Source organism: Schistocerca serialis, chromosome 3 (genome assembly GCF_023864345.2).
Source record: "Schistocerca serialis cubense isolate TAMUIC-IGC-003099 chromosome 3, iqSchSeri2.2, whole genome shotgun sequence".
In the NCBI taxonomy this organism is placed as follows: Eukaryota; Metazoa; Arthropoda; class Insecta; order Orthoptera; family Acrididae; genus Schistocerca; species Schistocerca serialis.
This window is the reverse complement of record NC_064640.1, coordinates 1412990-1433364: the sequence shown is the minus strand read 5'-3', so window position 1 is coordinate 1433364 and position 20375 is coordinate 1412990. Positions and strand designations below refer to the sequence as shown.

General features: G+C 39.8%; 1 protein-coding gene across 3 annotated transcripts in view; it reads right to left on the bottom strand.

The window, feature by feature from the left end:
- Nucleotides 1-20375, bottom strand: part of LOC126469656 (uncharacterized) — a 173167-nt gene that overhangs the window by 114285 nt on the left and 38507 nt on the right. For 2 of the 3 annotated variants that reach the window (XM_050096790.1, XM_050096789.1), the window contains one exon: nt 4632-4903. In XM_050096790.1, the coding sequence (XP_049952747.1) occupies nt 4632-4903 (272 nt within the window). Of the gene's footprint in view, nt 1-4631; nt 4926-20375 lie in introns of those variants that run through there. The other variant, XM_050096788.1, reaches the window with a different exon arrangement.

Genomic DNA, 20375 nt, shown 5'->3' with positions numbered 1-20375 from the left:
CGTGTACCGCAAGTCTCTAGAGGAACGGAGGGTTCCAAATGATTGGAAAAGAGCACAGATAGTCCCAGTCTTCAAGAAGGGTCATCGAGCAGATGCGCAAAACTATAGACCTATATCTCTTACGTCGATCTCTTGTAGAATTTTAGAACATGTTTTTTGCTCGCGTATCATGTCATTTCTGGAAACCCAGAATCTACTATGTAGGAATCAACATGGATTCCGGAAACAGCGATCGTGTGAGACCCAACTCGCCTTATTTGTTCATGAGACCCAGAAAATATTAGATACAGGCTCCCAGGTAGATGCTATTTTTCTTGACTTCCGGAAGGCGTTCGATACAGTTCCGCACTTGGTTGGTTGGTTGGTTTGGGGAAGGAGACCAGACAGCGTGGTCATCGGTCTCATCGGATTAGGGAAGGATTGGGAAGGAAGTCGGCCGTGCCCTTTCAGAGGAACCATCCCGGCATTTGCCTGGAGTGATTTAGGGAAATCACGGAAAACCTAAATCAGGATGGCCGGACGCGGGATTGAACCGTCGTCCTCCCGAATGCGAGTCCAGTGTCTAACCACTGCGCCACCCCGCTCGGTGCAGTTCTGCACTGTCGCCTGATAAACAAAGTAAGAGCCTACGGAATATCACACCAGCTGTGTGGCTGGATTGAAGAGTTTTTAGCAAACAGAACACAGCATGTTGTTATCAATGGAGAGACGTCTACAGACGTTAAAGTAACCTCTGGCGTGCCACAGGGGAGTGTTATGGGACCATTGCTTTTCACAATATATATAAATGACTTAGTAGATAGTGTCGGAAGTTCCATGCGGCTTTTCGCGGATGATGCTGTAGTATACAGAGAAGTTGCAGCATTAGAAAATTGTAGCGAAATGCAGGAAGATCTGCAGCGAATAGGCACTTGGTGCAGGGAGAGGCAACTGACCCTTAACATAGACAAATGTAATGTATTGCGAATACATAGAAAGAAGGATCCTTTATTGTATGATTATATGATAGCGGAACAAACACTGGTAGCAGTTACATCTGTAAAATATCTGGGAGTATGCGTGCGGAATGATTTGAAGTGGAATGATCATATAAAATTAATTGTTGGTAAGGCGGGTACCAGGTTGAGATTCATTGGGAGAGTGCTTAGAAAATGTAGTCCATCAACAAAGGAGGTGGCTTACAAAACACTCGTTCGACCTATACTTGAGTATTGCTCATCAGTGTGGGATCCGTACCAGGTCGGGTTGACGGAGGAGATAGAGAAGATCCAAAGAAGAGCGGCGCGTTTCGTTACCGGGTTATTTGGTAACCGTGATAGCGTTACGGAGATGTTTAATAAACTCAAGTGGCAGACTCTGCAAGAGAGGCGCTCTGCATCGCGGTGTAGCTTGCTCGCCAGGTTTCGAGAGGGTGCGTTTCTGGATGAGGTATCGAATACATTGCTTCCCCCTACTTATACCTCCCGAGGAGATCACGAATGTAAAATTAGAGAGATTAGAGCACGCACGGAGGCTTTCAGACAGTCGTTCTTCCCGCGAACCATACGCGACTGGAACAGGAAAGGGAGGTAATGACAGTGGCACGTAAAGTGCCCTCCGCCACACACCGTTGGGTGGCTTGCGGAGTATCAATGTAGATGTAGATGTAGAAACTGACAATAAACTGCTGCTGTAAGGGGAGAAAGTTCTTTTGCTTAATCTATATATAATTTTACATATATGCTATAAGCTCCAATTATATTACCTGTATTGACAAAATTTAGTTTATTTTCTATTACACAATTATTTCTCTCTGTACCTATCACATCAGTACTCATATAATGAATCACATCAGTACCCATATAATGACAGACAGGAGGAACTGTAGTATGATCTTCCCAGTGAAACAATTCTGGAAGATGGTATCAAAAATTTTGTCCTTGTCTGTGCTGTCATCCATTTTGATACTAGTTAGCTGATAGACGAATTTAAAATGTTTACTGACTTATGCAAGGCCAAAATTCTTATGAATTCTTGTCACATTAGGGACAGACTGTTACCTGCTAATTCCTGCTAATTCATTGAAATCTTCTATTTTTGTTCTCCTCATATTCACTTTGGATTTGTTCAGCTGTTGTTTGACAAGAAGACTTTGGCTCTGTTTGAATTTGTGATGAACCTCCCTCTGCTTCTGTAGCAACATTTTAACATGACTACTGAACCAGGATAGGTATCTCTTATCCCTCACAATCTTGCTGAAGTGTACTGTACAATACTGTTGAGTTTTATTCATTGATATTCCATACCTCCACTGCTTGAGATGAATGTTTGATGCTGACTACTCAGGTAATCTGTCATCCTTTTTTGTTGCATTTGCTCAGCAGCAAAATTTTCCTGCCTTTCTTCAAATTTCTTTTAATGCATATAGTTATTGATGCTATAATAGCCATATGGTCATCAATTCAATTCTCTATGTTTAGTGAATCACAAAGTTTGTGATCCCTTGGCAATCAGATCTCAGAAATTACTCTTAAGGGTCAGTTCTCTAACTGTTCAAGATAATTTCTGTATAAGGCACTTTGTACAATATCACTTAAGTCCCTGTTTCTACCACTTGTTCATATCACGAGCCTTTAAGCTACAAGTCAGTATTTGCCACAGCATGAGCAGAAAATTTATTTGTGATATACCCTAATTTTTTCCTAAAATGTTGTCATTGTGGCTTCTGAGGAACATGGTCTATAAAAGTATCATATTAACATAACAATGTACATTTTCACAGCAACAGACTTGAATGACTACTTCATGGAGTTCTTTCCATATCAGGTTTGTATTCAACCACAGCTTTCACCAACTTTTTCTGACGTCACAGTCAGGAGTTATCCGTAGGCAATGTAGTACTTCATTTATTTGTTCTTATGACTGCCATAGTAGCTACACTGCTCAGTCAATAAGAATGCTGCACAGAACACGCACCTAACTACTGGGATTCTGGATTCTGTCATCAGAGATGCCACTGGGATCAGAATGTGTAACAATTACTTTAACCAGGACACTGGATATACCTCAGTGGTGCATGGAAATGGGTGCTTGATGCTGAAATACATCAGTAAAATCTGCTGAGTCATCCACCATCTAAAGAAATCACAATCACTACCAATGCTTTCCCATCACAGACATCTGACATAACCTCAGGTAGTATAAGGAAGCTCTGTGACATTGTGAGATCTTCGTGACGTAATTCAGTCAAATAAATCAAGTACTGCACAGCCTATGGGTAACTTCTAATGATGATGATGTAGAAGCTTGAGACTAAATACATATCTTATACAGCAACTCTCCAATAACATCTCTAGATACTGTATGTGATAATTACTACTGATAAATTAGATTAATCGTGTGGTATTATCAGGAACGCTCCTGACATTTATTAACAGTGCAATTACTTTTTTGTGCTTAGAATGCACCTGACCTATTAAGTGTGCCATTCAGTTCTTTTTGGCACATTATAACAGTGGTGTCATCATTGATAACATTTGGACTGGAATCAACTACAGGTAACAGATATATACTGCCTACACCTGGAATAGTTTGGGAACAAACATAATTCTAATACTAACAGATCTCCAAGACAATGAAGAAAAAGTGTTCTGCAATCACTATTTTACCACAGGTGCCACAATGAAAAAGATTACATTCTTTATCATTTATCTTCAACCTGAAACACAGTGAATACTTGGACATCACAATGTTACAGCACTATTATATACTACAGCCTTCCTAAACTGGTGTGTGAAAGAAAGGCATCATTTAGGATTAGATCTTTCCACTGACTCTGATCATTTAACAACAGCCAAAGTAGCTTCTAATGTTGAGCTCAGGATCACACAGTATATACCACATTGTTTATTACACACCGATAATGGTTGAGTCCCTAAAGAAAATATTTGTGATCTATGAAGATGAAAATGGTTAATTTTGAACACAATAATGAAACACTGCTTAAGGCTGCTACATCAAAGGCTCTCAATTTGTGACACGACTTTCACCTCCACTGTTAAATAAATACACAGCACCTACTAAGAAGGAAAAGAGGGGGAGGGGGGGGGGGTTTAAATACACATTATCAAGTAAACAATATATGCAACAATTACAGAATATTTCAATTTGGAAATCTGCAGGAAATACTTCACAATTAAGACATAATTATTTGATAAATTAAAAAAGGAGGAGGGGGACTAAGCTAAAACATACAACATGGGAAATTACATCACTTCATTCCTGCTAGTAGTATATATTTACAAATGTCTGCTTGTGTCTGTGTATGTGCGGATGGATGTGCGTGTGTGTGCGCGAGTGTATACCTGTCTTTTTTTCCCCCTAAGGTAAGTCTTTCCACTCCCGGGATTGGAATGACTCCTTACCCTCTCCCTTAAAACCCACATCCTTTCGTCTTTCCCTCTCCTTCCCTCTTTCCTGATGAAGCAACCGTTGGTTGCGAAAGCTTGAATTTTGTGTGTATGTTTGTGTTTGTTTGTGTGTCTATCAACCCGTCAGCGCTTTCGTTTGGTAAGTCACATCATCTTGTATGAAATTTCTAATAACTAATTACATCAAACTTACTGTGTAAATGTATATACAAATATACTTACTTCTTTTGACTTTGATATCTTGCAGCCATTTATTAAGTTTTCTGGGTACTGGAAAGCTGTGCCCACACGCTTGCGAAACTGTGGAGGAGACTCGCCTGGTTCTAATGGTATCTCAGGAGGAAGAACTCCTGTTAGTTCAGCTTCTTTAATACACAGCTCCTTCAATTCTTGAGTGCAGTCTTGCAGTTTCAGCTCTATTGAATTCTTGCGTGATTCTAAAGAGGCCATTAACTCTCTGTGGCTACTTTGCTGTGCATCCAGACTTTCACCATCTACACAGCCAAGGGCAAACATAATAGTGTGATTCTATACTTAATCTAAATGTCTAAATTATTAAATGGTGCATAATAAAAAATTAACTTTTTTAAAAATTTTACTGTAAATAAATATCTCCAGTTCCCAGCCATGACACTCAATGCCACAGATTACAAGATGAACATGTGTCACTACAATACAAAATGAAAACAGACAAGCACTCAACTGCAGCTAATTGATGGGTGGCACAGACTGATATGTGTAATAGATCAAAACATTTCACTAGCTTTTCTGCAGTTGTGGAAAACCACCCTGTGTGTGTGTGTGTGTGTGTGTGTGTGTGTGTGTGTGTGTGTGTGTTAGTAGTAGTAGTAGTAGTAGTAGTAGTAGTAGCAGCAGCAGCAGCAGCAGCAGCAGGAGGAGCAGGAGCAGGAGCACGAGTAGTAGTAGAAAATGGACAATAAATTGTTTGAAAGCTAGAACAATGTTCTAAGCAGTTACGGGCATTTATGTTCTATCCATCATCCAGGTAGAGGAAAGTGGCTCTTTCCCCTCATTACAAGAGACTCAGAAGATAACTTACAGAAGTCAATCCACAAACAGGAAATAACAAAAAAGGTAATTTTGAAATATTTATGCATAAAATTAAGATACAAATATCCACTGGTAAACAACTGACAACAGCAAAAATATTCATAGGAGACAAACTTGTGGAACACGTCAATGTTTTTAAATGCCTTGGTTGTAGTTTAAACTTTAAACAGCTCCAGAGAGACTGACACCACAATTAAATCCTATTCTAGTTCACATGGCACAATTAAAAGAACCTAAGTTGCAAAACCAATGTTTAATCAATGATGAGATTTTATATCCAGGCAGCAGAAATTAGGCTTCAACAGTCAGTCATAGGATACTGACCTGATAAACTGCTCAGTATCCAAGTAGTCAACAAAAAAAATGTAGAGCTGGAATTCTGAATGCAATATTAAAAATGAGTTATTGCCATGTAAATGAGCTGTGTGTCAATTCCACTTCCCCTCTAAAAGTGCTATGTCATCTTTCTGCTGCAACTAGTTTGTATCTGTTCTTGGGCGCCATGACCGACCTCATTTGAACTCTTCTGTCAAGAGAGTTAATTTGGAGCTGGAACGGCTGCTCATGTCGGGTGCGGGGTCACACATTGGTGTGGTTCATGTTGATTCTGTCAGTAGGTGGGATTATACTAGGCATGGCCTTCACCTCAACAGGAAGGGGAAGGGTAAATTGGCTGGGGAAATAGCAGGAAAGTTAAAGGGGGGAGGCACTGTCATGAGTGGTAAAATACCAGTGGTTATAGGATTCAGAAAAGACCCTTTTTTAGGGTAGGGAGGACAGAAAGAAAACAAATTTTAAGAGAGGTTAGAACTGAGACAAACCTTCAGTTTGAGAAAGAAATCAAAAAACATAATTCCAGCTTATTACATCAACATAAACAGCCATTGGTTAAGAATTTTCAACTGTCAGCAGATATTTTAACTCCATCCAATTTTAAGTCAGTCAATGTGAAATGTCAGCTATCTTTATTGCATCAAAATATTCGAGGACTGAGAAATAAAATCAATGAATTAACTATCTGCATAGATGAATTAGAGTCTTCAAACCCAGCTGACATAATCTGCCTCTCTGAACATCATGTGACCACTGGTATAGAACTTTTAAGTGTTACAGGGTTTAGGTTAGCATCTCACTATTGTAGATCAGAAATGGAGAAAGGAGGAGTTGCCACATTTATCAGGAACTGTCATAAATTTAAGAACATAGACATTCATAAATTTTGCCTAGAACAGCATATGGAAGCATGTGCAACAGAATTAGATTTTCACAAAAAATCTTTCATAATATTAAGTGTATATCGAGCACCTGCAGGTAACTTTAATCTGTTTGTAAACCACCTTGAAGCTGTACTGGCCCATTTAACAACCAAAAACAAAGAAATAGTGGTTGCTGGTGATTTCAATGTAGATTTCCTTAAAGACTCTCCCAATAAGAACCTATTTGAGTTAGTAACACTATCATTCAACTTAATTCCCACAGTAAAGTTCCCCACTAGGATAACCACTTGCTCACAAACAGCCATTGATAATATCTTTATAGAAAAGTCAAATGAACAAAATTATATTACAAAACCAATAGTCAATGGCCTCTCAGACCATGACATGCAGTTCCTTCTGTTAAATGTTAATACTGAACAGGATATAAAATCTGTTAAATCTGAGCTCAAGAGGGTAATCAGTAAGCCAAAAATTGATTATTTTAGGACACTCCTCAGAGACATTCACTGGACTGATGTTTACAGTGCTCATGGCATGAATGAAAAATATAACATTTTTGCTAATAAAGTGCTTACCTTATTTGAACACTGCTTTCCCCCAAAACTTACCAAGGTTAGAGCAAAGTCTACAAAGAAGCCATGGATTACTCGAGGAATAGGGGTATCTTGTAAAACAAAAAGAAAACTGTATCTGTCAATCCGAAACATTTCCAATGTTGATGCTATAGCACATTATAAGAAATACTGCAAAATATTAAAGACTGTAATACGGATGTCAAAGCAAATATATTACAAGGAAAAGATAGTCATATCAGATAACAAAATAAAGACAATATGGGATATAGTGAAGGAGGAGACCGGTAGAACCAGACATGAAGAGGAACAAATAGCATTAAGAGTAAATGATGCATTGGTGACAGATGTGTATAGTGTTGCAGAACTTTTTAACAAACATTTTATAACTGTTACTGAAAAGATGGGGTTGTCAGGTTCGGTAGATGCTGCTATGGATTACCTTAGACCAGACATTTCAAGTAACTTCCATAATATGAATTTGACCCTCACTACCCCAACAGAAATAATGTCCATCATAAAATCTTTAAAATCAAAACCATCTAGTGGGTATGATGAAATATCAACAAAGTTAATTAAAGAATGTGATTCTGAGCTAAGTAACATATTAAGCTATCTGTGTAACCAGTCGTTTATCAGTGGAATATTTCCCGAATGGCTGAAATATGCTGAAGTTAAGCCACTGTTTAAGAAGGGAGATAAAGAAATAGCATCAAATTTCCGTCCAATTTCACTGTTGCCAGCATTCTCAAAAATTTTCGAAAAAGTAATGTACAGTCGTCTTTATAACCATCTTATCTCAAATAACATACTGTCAAAGTCACAGTTTGGATTTCTAAAAGGTTCTGATATTGAGAAGGCTATCTACACTTACAGTGAAAATGTACTTAATTCATTAGACAAAAAATTGCAGGCAACTGGTATATTTTGTGATCTGTCAAAGGCATTTGACTGTGTAAATCACAATATCCTTTTAAGTAAACTAGAATATTATAGTGTAACAGGAAATGCTGCAAAATGGTTCAAATCTTATATCTCTGGCAGGAAACAAAGGGTGTTATTAGGAAAGAGACATGTATCAAGCTATCAGGCATCATCCAACTGGGAACTAATTACATGTGGGGTCCCACAAGGTTCCATTTTGGGGCCCTTACTTTTTCTTGTGTATATCAATGACCTTTCATCAGTAACATTACCAGATGCCAAGTTTGTTTTGTTTGCTGATGATACAAACATTGCAATAAATAGCAAATCAAGTGTAGTCTTAGAAAGATCAGCCAATAAAATATTTGTAGACATAAATCACTGGTTCCTAGCCAATTCTTTGTCACTAAACTTTGAAAAAACACACTACATGCAGTTCAGAACTTGTAAGGGGTGTCCCAAGAGTATATGTCTAACATATGATGACAAGAAGATAGAAGAAGTGGACGGTGTTAAATTCTTGGGATTACAGCTTGATAATAAATTCAACTGGGAGGAGCACACCACAGAACTGCTGAAGCGTCTTAACAAATCTCTGTTTGCAATGCGAATTTTGTCAGACATAGGGGATATAAAAATGAAAAAGCTGGCATACTATGCTTACTTTCATTCCATAATGTCATATGGGATTATTTTCTGGGGTAATTCATCAAGCCAAGCTAAAGTTTTCCGGGCACAAAAACGTGCAGTAAGAATTATATGTGGTGTGAACTCAAGAACATCCTGCAGAAGCCTGTTTAGGGAACTAGGGATACTAACTACAGCTTCCCAATATATTTATTCCTTAATGAAATTTGTCATTAAAAATATATCACTTTTTCAAACCAACAGCTCAATTCATGGAATCAATACTAGAAATAAGAATAATCTTCACAAGGATTTAAAGTCACTTAGTCTTGTACAAAAAGGTGTGCATTATTCAGGAACACACATTTTCAATAACTTGCCAGCAGCCATAAAAAGCTTAACAACCAATGAAATTCAGTTTAAGAGAAGCCTAAAGGATTTATTGGTGGCCAACTCCTTCTACTCCATTGATGAATTTCTGAGGAAAACCAACTGATTTGTATATAAGTACAACATAACTTCTGCACAATTTCAGTGCAGTAATGTGTTCACTGAAAATTTGTGTGTGTGTGTGTGTGTGTGTGTGTGTGTGTGTGTGTGTGTGTGTGTAAGTATAATCTAACTTCTGCACCATTTCAGTGCAGTAATGTGTTCATTGTAAATAAGTACTACAGTAGTTGTATTACATGTTTCTTACCTTATAAATAAATAAAAAACTTTTTTATTTTAAATTCAGTGCAATAGTATTTGTAAAATGACTCTTTAGTGTTCATTAAAAAATGACGATCATTCCACTTGGGACCTGTGGAATGGTACATTAGCTTATTTGTTTTAGTTTAAATATTTGTCATGTATTGTTGTTTTTCTGACATGTTCCACATCCTGGAGGACCTCCTCACTACGGATCAATTGGAATGAAAGTAAATCTAATCTAATCTAATCTAACTAGTTGAAATGGCTACACGTGGCTCTTGGTGTATGTCCATGCTGTTTGGAAGCTGTAGCACTACGTGCCTGTCACCTAATGTGTGAAGTTATGCACATTTCTCATTTCCACTCAACATGTCTACAATGGACATAGATTGAGTAGCTACTAGTAACATGATTTTTAAATCTTAATGGAAAATTATGAGTCTTAGGAAACAACAACACAATTCAAGAATTAGTGGTGAAAGTTATCATAACTACAGAAATGTTGATAAGCAAGAAAAGAAATTACCATCATCTGCAGTAATACATCATTAAGTTTTAATAAGTAATCTTTTGAGGTAACTAATCTTGAAATGTAGACTGTCATACAGTCATCTGAAATAGTATGTGGGGAGCAATAAATATATTTCAACTAGGAAGAAGTAATTTCACGGTGTGAATACAGTTCCTGTTACGCCATTTAGAGAAAACAAAGAGAATGTGCACGTCAGTGAGAAAAATCGCCCAACTATACTGTAACTAAACTGCTCTAAAGCCGTATTTTGCACCAACTGCATATCTGAAAATGTGTTTTAGCTTAGATTCAAGTGCAGAAGGCAATGAAAGAATAAGTCTTCTGAAACTATAAAAATACTGTGTCAACTAAAGTAATTGTCAAGTAATGTACAATCACAGTGTTTTTTACTTTCAGGTTATATGTAGCTGCCAATATCAATGCAAGGACATCACTTTTAATATTATGAAGGCTCTCTTTCATGCATTTCACAAGCAAGATATGAACAGTCATGGTAGCTACTTACTTGGCTCATTGCAAGTATTGCCATTTGCAAGACATTGAGATGCCTCATATACTGAGCCTACCGAGAGTCAAAGTTAATGTGTGATAAGCTTCATTGTTCCAGATGAAAATGAGAATCATTTAAGGCTATGCAAGAAGACTTCTATGGACATTTTTGGAATTACTCCAAAGCTAACTGAAACCCTGGTGAAGAGGAAAAAAGAAGGAAAACACAGAAGCAGTATTTGAGTTGCGATTTAAATACGGAAAGGCTTGGAAGGAATTTCTGATCAAATACCCTAAATGGTAAGGTGACATATAAGTTTTATTGCAGGTTTTTCCACAATGGCTTTCCTCAACTTTCCTTTCAGAAATCTCATGTAGACACTTGCAAAGGCTGTGACTGCTACAATATAGCCATGAAAAATAGAGACACAGCTGAAGCTGCTTCAGCAAAATTAAAATTGGAACTACACCATTGAAAAGCTGAAGCAGCTTTCAATGCCATGAAAAGTGACAGTATTGCCTCAACATTACTTGACAGCAATATATGCAATATAATCGTGGACATACAGAAAATGTTTCAGCTACCTAAACTCACACATCTAAATATGTATTACTCTTGACAACAACAATTTATACAATTTCAATGACGAAGGAAAAGATAGATTGCTTCTTATCGTAAATAAGGCACGTTAAGTTGCAGTAAGGCACAATTAAAAGACACTTATATAAAACTTTCCACCACAGCCTTCATCAGCAAAAGAGAAACACACACCATTCACACACATAAGCAAGCACACCTCGTGCACATGTTAACAGCCAACTCCGGCAGCTCAAGCCAGAATGTTGTTCATACAATTTCGGCATTCATGTTTGCAATACTGGAGATGGGATAATGTGCGTTTGGCATGATGGAGAGTCCTCTCGAGGTGGAAACTAGACGGAATCTTATGTGCTTCAAGTTGTTGTTGACCCTGACAGTCCTTTAACACAAAAAAGAACTGTGTGTTTGGTGTGATAATTGTTGTAGGAAAATTTTTAAAAAATGCACGATCTTATTCCTCTACATGTTTCTGGTCAGTGCAGGACTGTTTAAAAGGATCAATAAAAAATTTTTAGTGGTTGGGCACAGTTTCTCTTCTTCTGACAAAGATTTTGCACTGGTTGAGAAGTGCTGGGGCAAAATAACAAAGTGTCAAGTTCCAGCTGAAGTTGTCCGAGTGCATGGCCAATGCGGCCTTTTACAACTGTAAAAATTATGGGAAAGTTTATTGACTTTATAAAGTACCTGCAAAAGTTACTGACACCAACAAGTTGAAGATATCAGAATTAGTGTGGCTACGAGTAGATAGTGACAATCCTGGTGTCGTGAAATACAAGAAAGACTTCAATAAAATGGAAATGTGGTCACACTATAATGTTTTGAAGAAAGATTGTAGATTATTTGACATACTGTCCACTGAGTTAAGTTGGTTGGTTGGATTAAAAAAGGGGGAAAGGAACCAAACTACGAGGTCATCAGTCCCTTGTTCTGAATAAAACAATGACACAAGTGTGAGAATAAGATAAACAAGACTGACAACTCAAAATGGAATGAAAGGAAAAATCACAACAATGATGAAGGGTAACAAACATGTAAATGGACAAAAGAGGACAAGAAAACCACAGGAACGCAAGAAACAGGATGAAGAGATTAAAACAGCAAAGCAGATTACCATGACTGGCAGACCACGAGAATAAAAAAGGAGATGCCTGCAACACATTAAAACCTCCACCCTAGAAGCACTAGGGTGTTGCCAGATAAAATTAGCGGCAACGAGTCTGCTAACCCAAGATTTTGTCGTTGGGCAGTAAAAGTGGGACAGTGCACCAGAATATGGGCCACTGTCAACCAGGCACCGCATCGACACTCAGGCAGGTCTTTACGGCGCAGGAGGTAACCGTGGGTCGCCCAAGCGTGGCCAATGCGGAGCCGGCAGAGGACAACTAATTCCCTGCAAGAGGCCCACATGGAAGTCTTCCACAGATTTGTAGTCTCCATAATGCCACGCAGTTTGTTGTGTGTACTGTTATGCCATTCCGTCTCCCAAAGCCGAAAAACCCTACGGTGTAAGTCAGAACGCAGGTCAGGTTCAGAGATGCCCGTCACCAGAAGTGGTTTCCGCATAGCCTGTTTGGCCAGACTGTCACCAAGTTCATTGCCTGGGATGCCGACGTGTCCTGGGGTCCAGACAAACACCGCTGAACGACAGGACCGGTCCAGGGCAAAGATGGACTCCTGGATGGACGCTACCAAAGGATGGCAAGGGTAGCACTGATCAATAGCTTGTAGGCTGCTCAAGGAATCAATGCACAGAAGAAATGATTCCCTGGGACATGAACGGATATACTGAAGTGCACGAGAGATGGCCACCAGCTCTGCAGTGAAAACACTGCAGCCATCGGGTAAGGAATGCTGTTCAAAATGGTCTCTTGATGTAGGCGAAGCCAACATGACCCTTGGCCATAGAGCTGTCAGTGTAAACCACTTCAGAGCCTCTGAATACATCAAGAATCAAGAGGAAGTGACAGCAGAGAGTGCAGGAGTAACTGAGTCCTTAGTGTCACGCGAAAGGTCCAGAAAAATCTGCAGCCTAGGTGTACACCATGGAGGTGTATGCAGATGGACCTGGATGGGAGGTGGTAAAGGGAAGGACTCCAGTTCAGACAGAAGGGATCGCATGCGAACCGCAATCGTTAGCCCTAACCTGGGCCACCCATGTGGTAGATGAACTGCCACAGGTGGAAAATGGAGACAGTAATTTTGATGCTCAGGAGAACTACGAATGTGTGTAATTTAACTGGTGAGCAGTTGTGCACATCAGATCTGCAATGGAGGGCCTCCAGCCTCCACCAGGACGCTGGTCACCGGACTCGTCGTAAAAGGTCCTGTCGCTAGGCAAACGCCAGCAGCTTACAAACAACATTGGTGAGGCTGATGGGCCGATAGCTATCCAAATCAAGCGGGTTTTTACTGGGTTTGAGCACCGGGATGATGGTGCTCTCCCCCCATTGTGATGGAAAGACACCATCACACCAGATCCGGTTGAAGATGACGAGGAAATGGCACTTGTAGTCAGACGAGAGATGTTTAATCATCTGACTGTGGATCCGATCTGGCCCAGCAGCTGTGTTGGGACAATGTGCAGGTGCGCTGAGGAGCTCCCACTCTGTAAATGGGGCATTATAGGGTTCACTGTGGCGCGTAGTGAACGAGAGGACTTTCCTCTCCATCTGCCGTTTGAGGGTGCAAAAGGCTAGAGGGGTAGTTCTCCAACACAGAGGCTCAAGCTTGGCAATCGCATTTTCACGGTATATGGCACACCATTGATGGTAACGCCAGGGACACCTGTTGGGGTCTGGTACCCAAAAAGACATATGTTGCTCCCGAAGTAGGTGGTGCACGAGCAATGGGGAGAGAAGTGCCCCCCACCATCAAGGGGGCAGGTGTATCTCCCGGTTCTGAGAGTCAACAGAAATTCGAGGAACTGACGGAGTGACAACTGTTCTTGTAGCAGCGGCATATGAGGAGGTTAAAGAAACAGGATGTAGGTGCTCAAATTTGCTCTTAGGTCAGTCAGTCCAGGGTCTTATATTCCATGATTTTCCTCTTTTTCTGTAAAATCCTGCAGTCTCGCGAGCAACGTGAATGGTGCTCCCTGCAGTCGACACAGATGAGAGGTGGGGCACACGGAGTATCGGGATGCGACGGACGTCCACAATCTCGACAGGTGGGGCCGGAAGTACAGCGGGAAGACATACGGCCGAACTTCCGACGCATAAGTGCTGCATCGGGGAAGGAATATATTGCTTGACGTCATAGCGGTAGACCACCACCTCGACCTTCTCACGCAATGTGTCATCCTCGAAGGTTGAGATGAAGGCACCGGTGGCAACCCGGTTATCCCTCGGGCCCCAATGGACGCGCCGGACAAGACGAACACCTCGCTGCTCTAAATTGGCATCCAGTTCGTCACCAGACTGCAAAAGAAGGTCCCTGTGGAATATAATACCTCAGACAATATTTAAGCTCTTACGAGACGTGACGGTAACAGAAACATTCCCCAACTTGCCACAAGCGAGTAATGCCCGTGACTGGGCAGAGGATGCCGTTTTTACCAAAACTGACCCAGAGCGCATTTTGGACAAGCCCTCCACCTCCCCAAACTTGTTCTCCAAATGCCCCACAAAAAACTGAGGCTTCACGAACACGAAAGGTTCTCCAACTCTCGTACATACGAGGTACCGAGGTGAATAAGCTTCACTACCATCTTTAGCCTGACATTCCTCTCACGGTGGAGCCAGGGAGGGGAACAACTTGGGGTCATATTTCTTAGCACTGTAGTTAGACTTTGCCCGCTTAGAGACTGCTGGCAGCGGACCACCAGCAAGAGATGACATACTGTGCTTCCTGGCGTGTCATCCACCCTGATGCCACTCACTGCGACCTGGGGCCCTCCCCACGGGTGCCACCCAGCCGCAGCAACAACCACTCGGCAGGACAGCCACTGCCGGAAGTCCCGACGACCCGGGGTGACGGGCATCTACTCCTCGGCATACGTGGGGAGTTGACGGTGCAGGCACCGGCAGAGTGGTCCCCGTGTAGTCAGGGGGCTACAACCGACAGGGTACATTTTGTAGGGATCACATTGTGTTCGTGCGGGAGTGATCTAGACGGTTGTAAAACAATAAACTGGTAGCCGAGATAGCAGGAATTATTTTTATTCCACGATTACCGGTTTCGGCAAAACTAAGGCCGCCGCCATCGGATCTTATGACCACTGTTTGCCTTGATGCCGTAACCTGTACGTGTCGTAAGATCTGATGACGGCGGCTTTAGTTTCACCGAAACCGGTAATCGTGGATTAAAAAGAATTCCTGCAATCTCGGATACCGGTTTACTGTTTTACAACAGGGTACACGACGGCCCCACTGTAACGGGTTGGCTACCGTGCGGGATATGAGGTGCATGGAAAACGCACCCGGGAAGGTGTCCTCGCCCAAGAGATGGAGAACGGGTGGGTCTGCAATGCGCCGACGAGAAAGTGGGCCGAAGATCTCTATGCACGGTGCACCGTGTAAAGCACCCTTTCCCAATTGGCTCGCTCTTCAGGAAAATTTTGAAAAATGGAGGTCAAACCCTACAGGGGACCATCACGTAAAGGCCGAAATGTGTGAGACTGCTTTCAGTCGCCTCTTACGACAGGCAGGAATACCTCGGGCCTATTCTAACCCCCGGACCCGCAGGAGTCACCGAGTTAAGATTTGCTGAATGATGAGCAAGAAATCATAGCTTTAAAAGAACTTGCTTTCAATGACTGACTATCTTGAAGGAAACAAACAGTTTTTATCTTGATTTGTGTGCAAAATAAGTGTCACTTTTTATTTTACGGATTTATTGTTTCACTGTTTTCAGTATCACAAAATATTGTAATGCGTGTTATCTCTTAGCATTTGATAATGCAACTGAATTGTTCTAAACATCTCCTTACACTTTTTTTCAGGTTACAAGTATTTAGCACATAACTACAGTATCTGCATTATGGCACATTGCCCTTTTCAGTTTTTGAGGACAATTTTCCAAAATGTTATTTCCATTGACTGTAAGAAAACATCTCTATAAATATTATAGAGTAATTTGAAATGTAACTCAATACAAAATTTTGATAAAATATATCGATCTTGTTCTCTGGTATTTATTATGTTTTTCACTATAACTAAAATCCAGTTTCATGGCACTTACCTATTTTAGAATTTCCATTCTACAAATATTTATTTCTGAGGAGCATGATGGAGAGCACAAATAGATTAACTTTCATAGCACTGTACAATATGCTTTAGACCAGTACATGCCCAGCATAATTGTGAGGGATGGGGAATAGTTTTAATAATGATGTTAAAAAGTTGCTACAGAAGCAAAGAAAATTTAATCAAAGAATTAAGTGATGTCAAAATCTAGTTGACAAACAAAAGTTGAACAAGCCCAAAATGAGCATAAGCAGGGCAATGAGGGAAGAGTTCAATGAACTTTAAAGTTCTGTCAACCAATGTGATAAAAACACCTAAGAAGTACTGGTCTTACATAAGTTTATTTGTAGATCAAAATCACGTATTCAGTTGATCAGTGACCATACTGGCACCAAAGCAGAAGATGACAGAGAGAAAATTGAAAGACCGAATTTACTCTTCCAAAATGGTTTCTTTGCAGAAGATTGTGATAGGGTTCCTCCTTCCAATCATCGTACAAATGCCGAAACGACAGATTACGGAATAGAAAAGCAATTAAAATAGCTCAACAGAAGCAAAAAATCTAGTCAATATGACATACTTCTGTGATTCTATAGAGATTACGAGAAAAAACTTGCTTCCCTTCTAACAGCAGTATACCACAAATCACTGGAGCAATGAGGGATAACAAATAATTGGAAAAAAAGCACACGTTATTCCTATTTGTACACTCGAGACAGTGTAGACGGAAAACTCTTTACAGTATAGGCACCCAACTTTATAGGGTTAATGTACAGACTGTGTGCTGCAGGATTTGTGTTGTTAGTGTCACGACTTGCCATTTGCTTGAGAGATAACTCTGCCATTGGCCAATTGTTCCAAACTATGTGGCCACCAAGATTATCAGATTTGAACTTGTGTTGGAGGTTGAAGATGAGCTTAGTGAGGAAGGTAACCAGCAGTAGAGCAATCTCTAGTGCATTACCCTCTTATGAGGAAATTAAAATGTGTTTCTTTCAGTAGTTTATTCATTATTACTCTTCTGCGTGTCTTTACATAGGTTTGCATGAAGTTTCATTGTACTATATTCATTTGTTTTTCATGGGACAGTTTAATTGTAATCACCTCGTATTACTAAATTAAAGTCTCCTGCTGTATTTTTCTGTCTGTATGTGAAGGCTAAGCTCAGGGACTGATGTAGGGATACTGATACGGTTTTCACTAATGGATAGACTGATTCGTGAGGGAGGTTTGTGCAGATAATTTGTTACCATTATGCCAGACAAGTCACTGGCCACAGATACTTCGTGTCACCCGTGCAAAGCTGGGGCAAATCACTAGTTTTCAATAGTGATCATCTGACAGATGCACATAGTACAAGTCTATATCACTATCTGGTGTAGAAATATGGAACATTTTTTTACGTCCGTACATAATGACATTTTTCGAGAAGGGAAAGTTTTATAAAAGTCGACACGGATTCCGTTAATAGAGATTTTGCATAACACACCTAGCTCTGTTCAGTTATGAAATATATAGAACACTGGCGAGGAATACACCAAGATCGGTGCCGTATTCCTCGACTTCCGAAAAGCGATTGATACGGATTAACACTGTTGTTTAGTGACAGAGAATGGACCTGATCTGTGACTGGACTCAGGAGTTCCTAGCAGATAAACTCGACACACTGCTCTTAAAATGATGAAACTGACAAATATAAAGGTAATTTTAGTTGTATCCCTAGCAAGTGTTATAGTGCCTGTAACTTTCCTGTTTACAATATATACTTAAATGATCTAGTGGATAATGCAGGAAACTTTATGAGACTGTTCCCAGACGATGCTGTTATCTATAGGAAGGCTGCGACACTAGAAGACTGTAATGAAATGCGAGACGATTTGCGGAGGATTAATGATTGGTGCAGTGACTGCCAATTAAGCTTTAATGTGAATAAATGTAATGTCTCGCATATTAAAAGGTGAAGAAATCCACTACTGTTCGATAGCACTACTGGCGACAAACCACTGGAAACAGTAACTACCGTAAAATACGTAGGAGTAACTGTCTTGAATGACCTAAAATGGAAAGAACACATAAAATGAATTACAGGAAAAAATGATGTCATGTTGAGATTAATTGGAAGAATAGTTAATCCACAAAAGAAGTGGCTTGCAAAACACTTACAAAACTGATAATTGAGTACTACTCATCATCCTGAGCACCTTACCAGATTGGATTAATAGAAGGGATGGAGAAGATCCAATAGAGAGCAGTACATTGTCATACGATCATTTAGTAAGCGTGTGAGTGTTACGGAGGTGCTCAACAAACTCCCGTGGCAATGCTACAACAGAGAGGCTTACTGTTGGAATTCCGCAAGCGTACATTTCAAGAGGAGTTGGGTGTCATGTTACTTCTCCCCACATGTGTGTCGTAAAATGAGAAAAACTGGAGAAACTGGAGTTGATAAGGGGGTTTATCAACCATCATTCTTCCCATGTACCATTCACAAATTGAACGGAGAAACGAGGAAATGATAGTGGTAAGCTACCAGAGTTGATCACATCTGAAATGAAGATACAAAATCCACATAGGGTATAAAGAGTACATGGAAGAAATTGCAGTAAATCTGATAAAATAGTTGAATCATAATGAATTGTAGTACTGGAAGACCACAGAAAAGACGGAAAGCCCAATTCTGCAACTTAACAAGACTGATAACTGATGCTGATGACTAAATTAAGTTACATGTTTGAATTTTCTGTTATTAAAAAGAAGATAACCACCATAAATCTCCATTCGTCACTTCATTTTTGAAATGCTTTACGAAGGAGTAAATCTGTAACATTAAATATATGGGTAAGTGATTCACATCACATTCTTAATGAGGCCATGCTGATTTAAATTTGTACCTGGAAGAGACAACAAAACTATACAACATCACAGGATTACTAGTATAAAAACTGTTGGGCTTCATGCCGAGTCAGTCTGGTGAAGAGGAGCCTTTCAGTGCACTTAACATGGACCCCAGGAAATTTATACCAACATATTTTTCCCCCTGACAAAGTACAAACCAAATAGACTGAGATACACTGTAGGCAATTTCTCTATTCAATTCAATATTTGATTGGTGGCTCCATAGAGTGCTGCGTCCACAACGACCATATATTTAAAATTAGAAGGAAGGTCAGTGTTGGTCGTAATATTGATGGTTTATTGACAGCAAAATCGATTTTTATTGTTTTATTGTGATCGTTTCTTAGCTTTTTACTGATAATAACTTGACACCTGTGCCTATGAGTTTAATTTGTACACCACAGCACTGAAGATGATCACTATGTGATTGAAAATCGATTTTGCTGTCAATAAACCATCAATATTACGGTCAACACTGACCTTCCTTCTAAATTCAATATTTACTATAAAACTTCTCTTTTGTTGGATAAGGAACAATAACTTTACATTCCTCACATTTTTAAAAGAACACTGAACTGTACAATCTCTATGATATAGTAAATTTTCATTTTCAATTAGATTTTCATATTAACCTTGTGTACTGATGTCAAATTATTTTACTTCCTTTGTGTGCCTCTTTGATCAGTCCTTAACTCAAACACATAATTACTTTGCTTCAGTAAAACAGGTAGATTTTATTTTCAATCTCACTACTCAGAAGCTCACATGTTTATTTCTTCAGATTTTCCAGATATTTGATCAAATTTATCCCCTCCCCCCAAATCCTCCCAATACTGACTTTCACTACCTGCTGTACCAGCTCTACTATATTTGCAAACAAAATTCCAGGACCCAAAGAAATTTATTTTTAACCATGTAAGATTTTCTTATCGCACTGACAATAGTGGGTCTGAAATAACAGCACTACAACAAGCCTCTCTCTTACACTGTGTATTCGTGACTGCACGTATTTTGTTTCAGATCCAAGAAGACTATAGAATTGCTATTAAAGAAATATCTGCAGTTGTTTACTTTTTCTTCATATAGCTTCAATAGCTGTGCCAAAAGTAGGAGAAGTTGAGAAGTAATTACATTCATATTATCTGAAGTTCATTCTTGATGA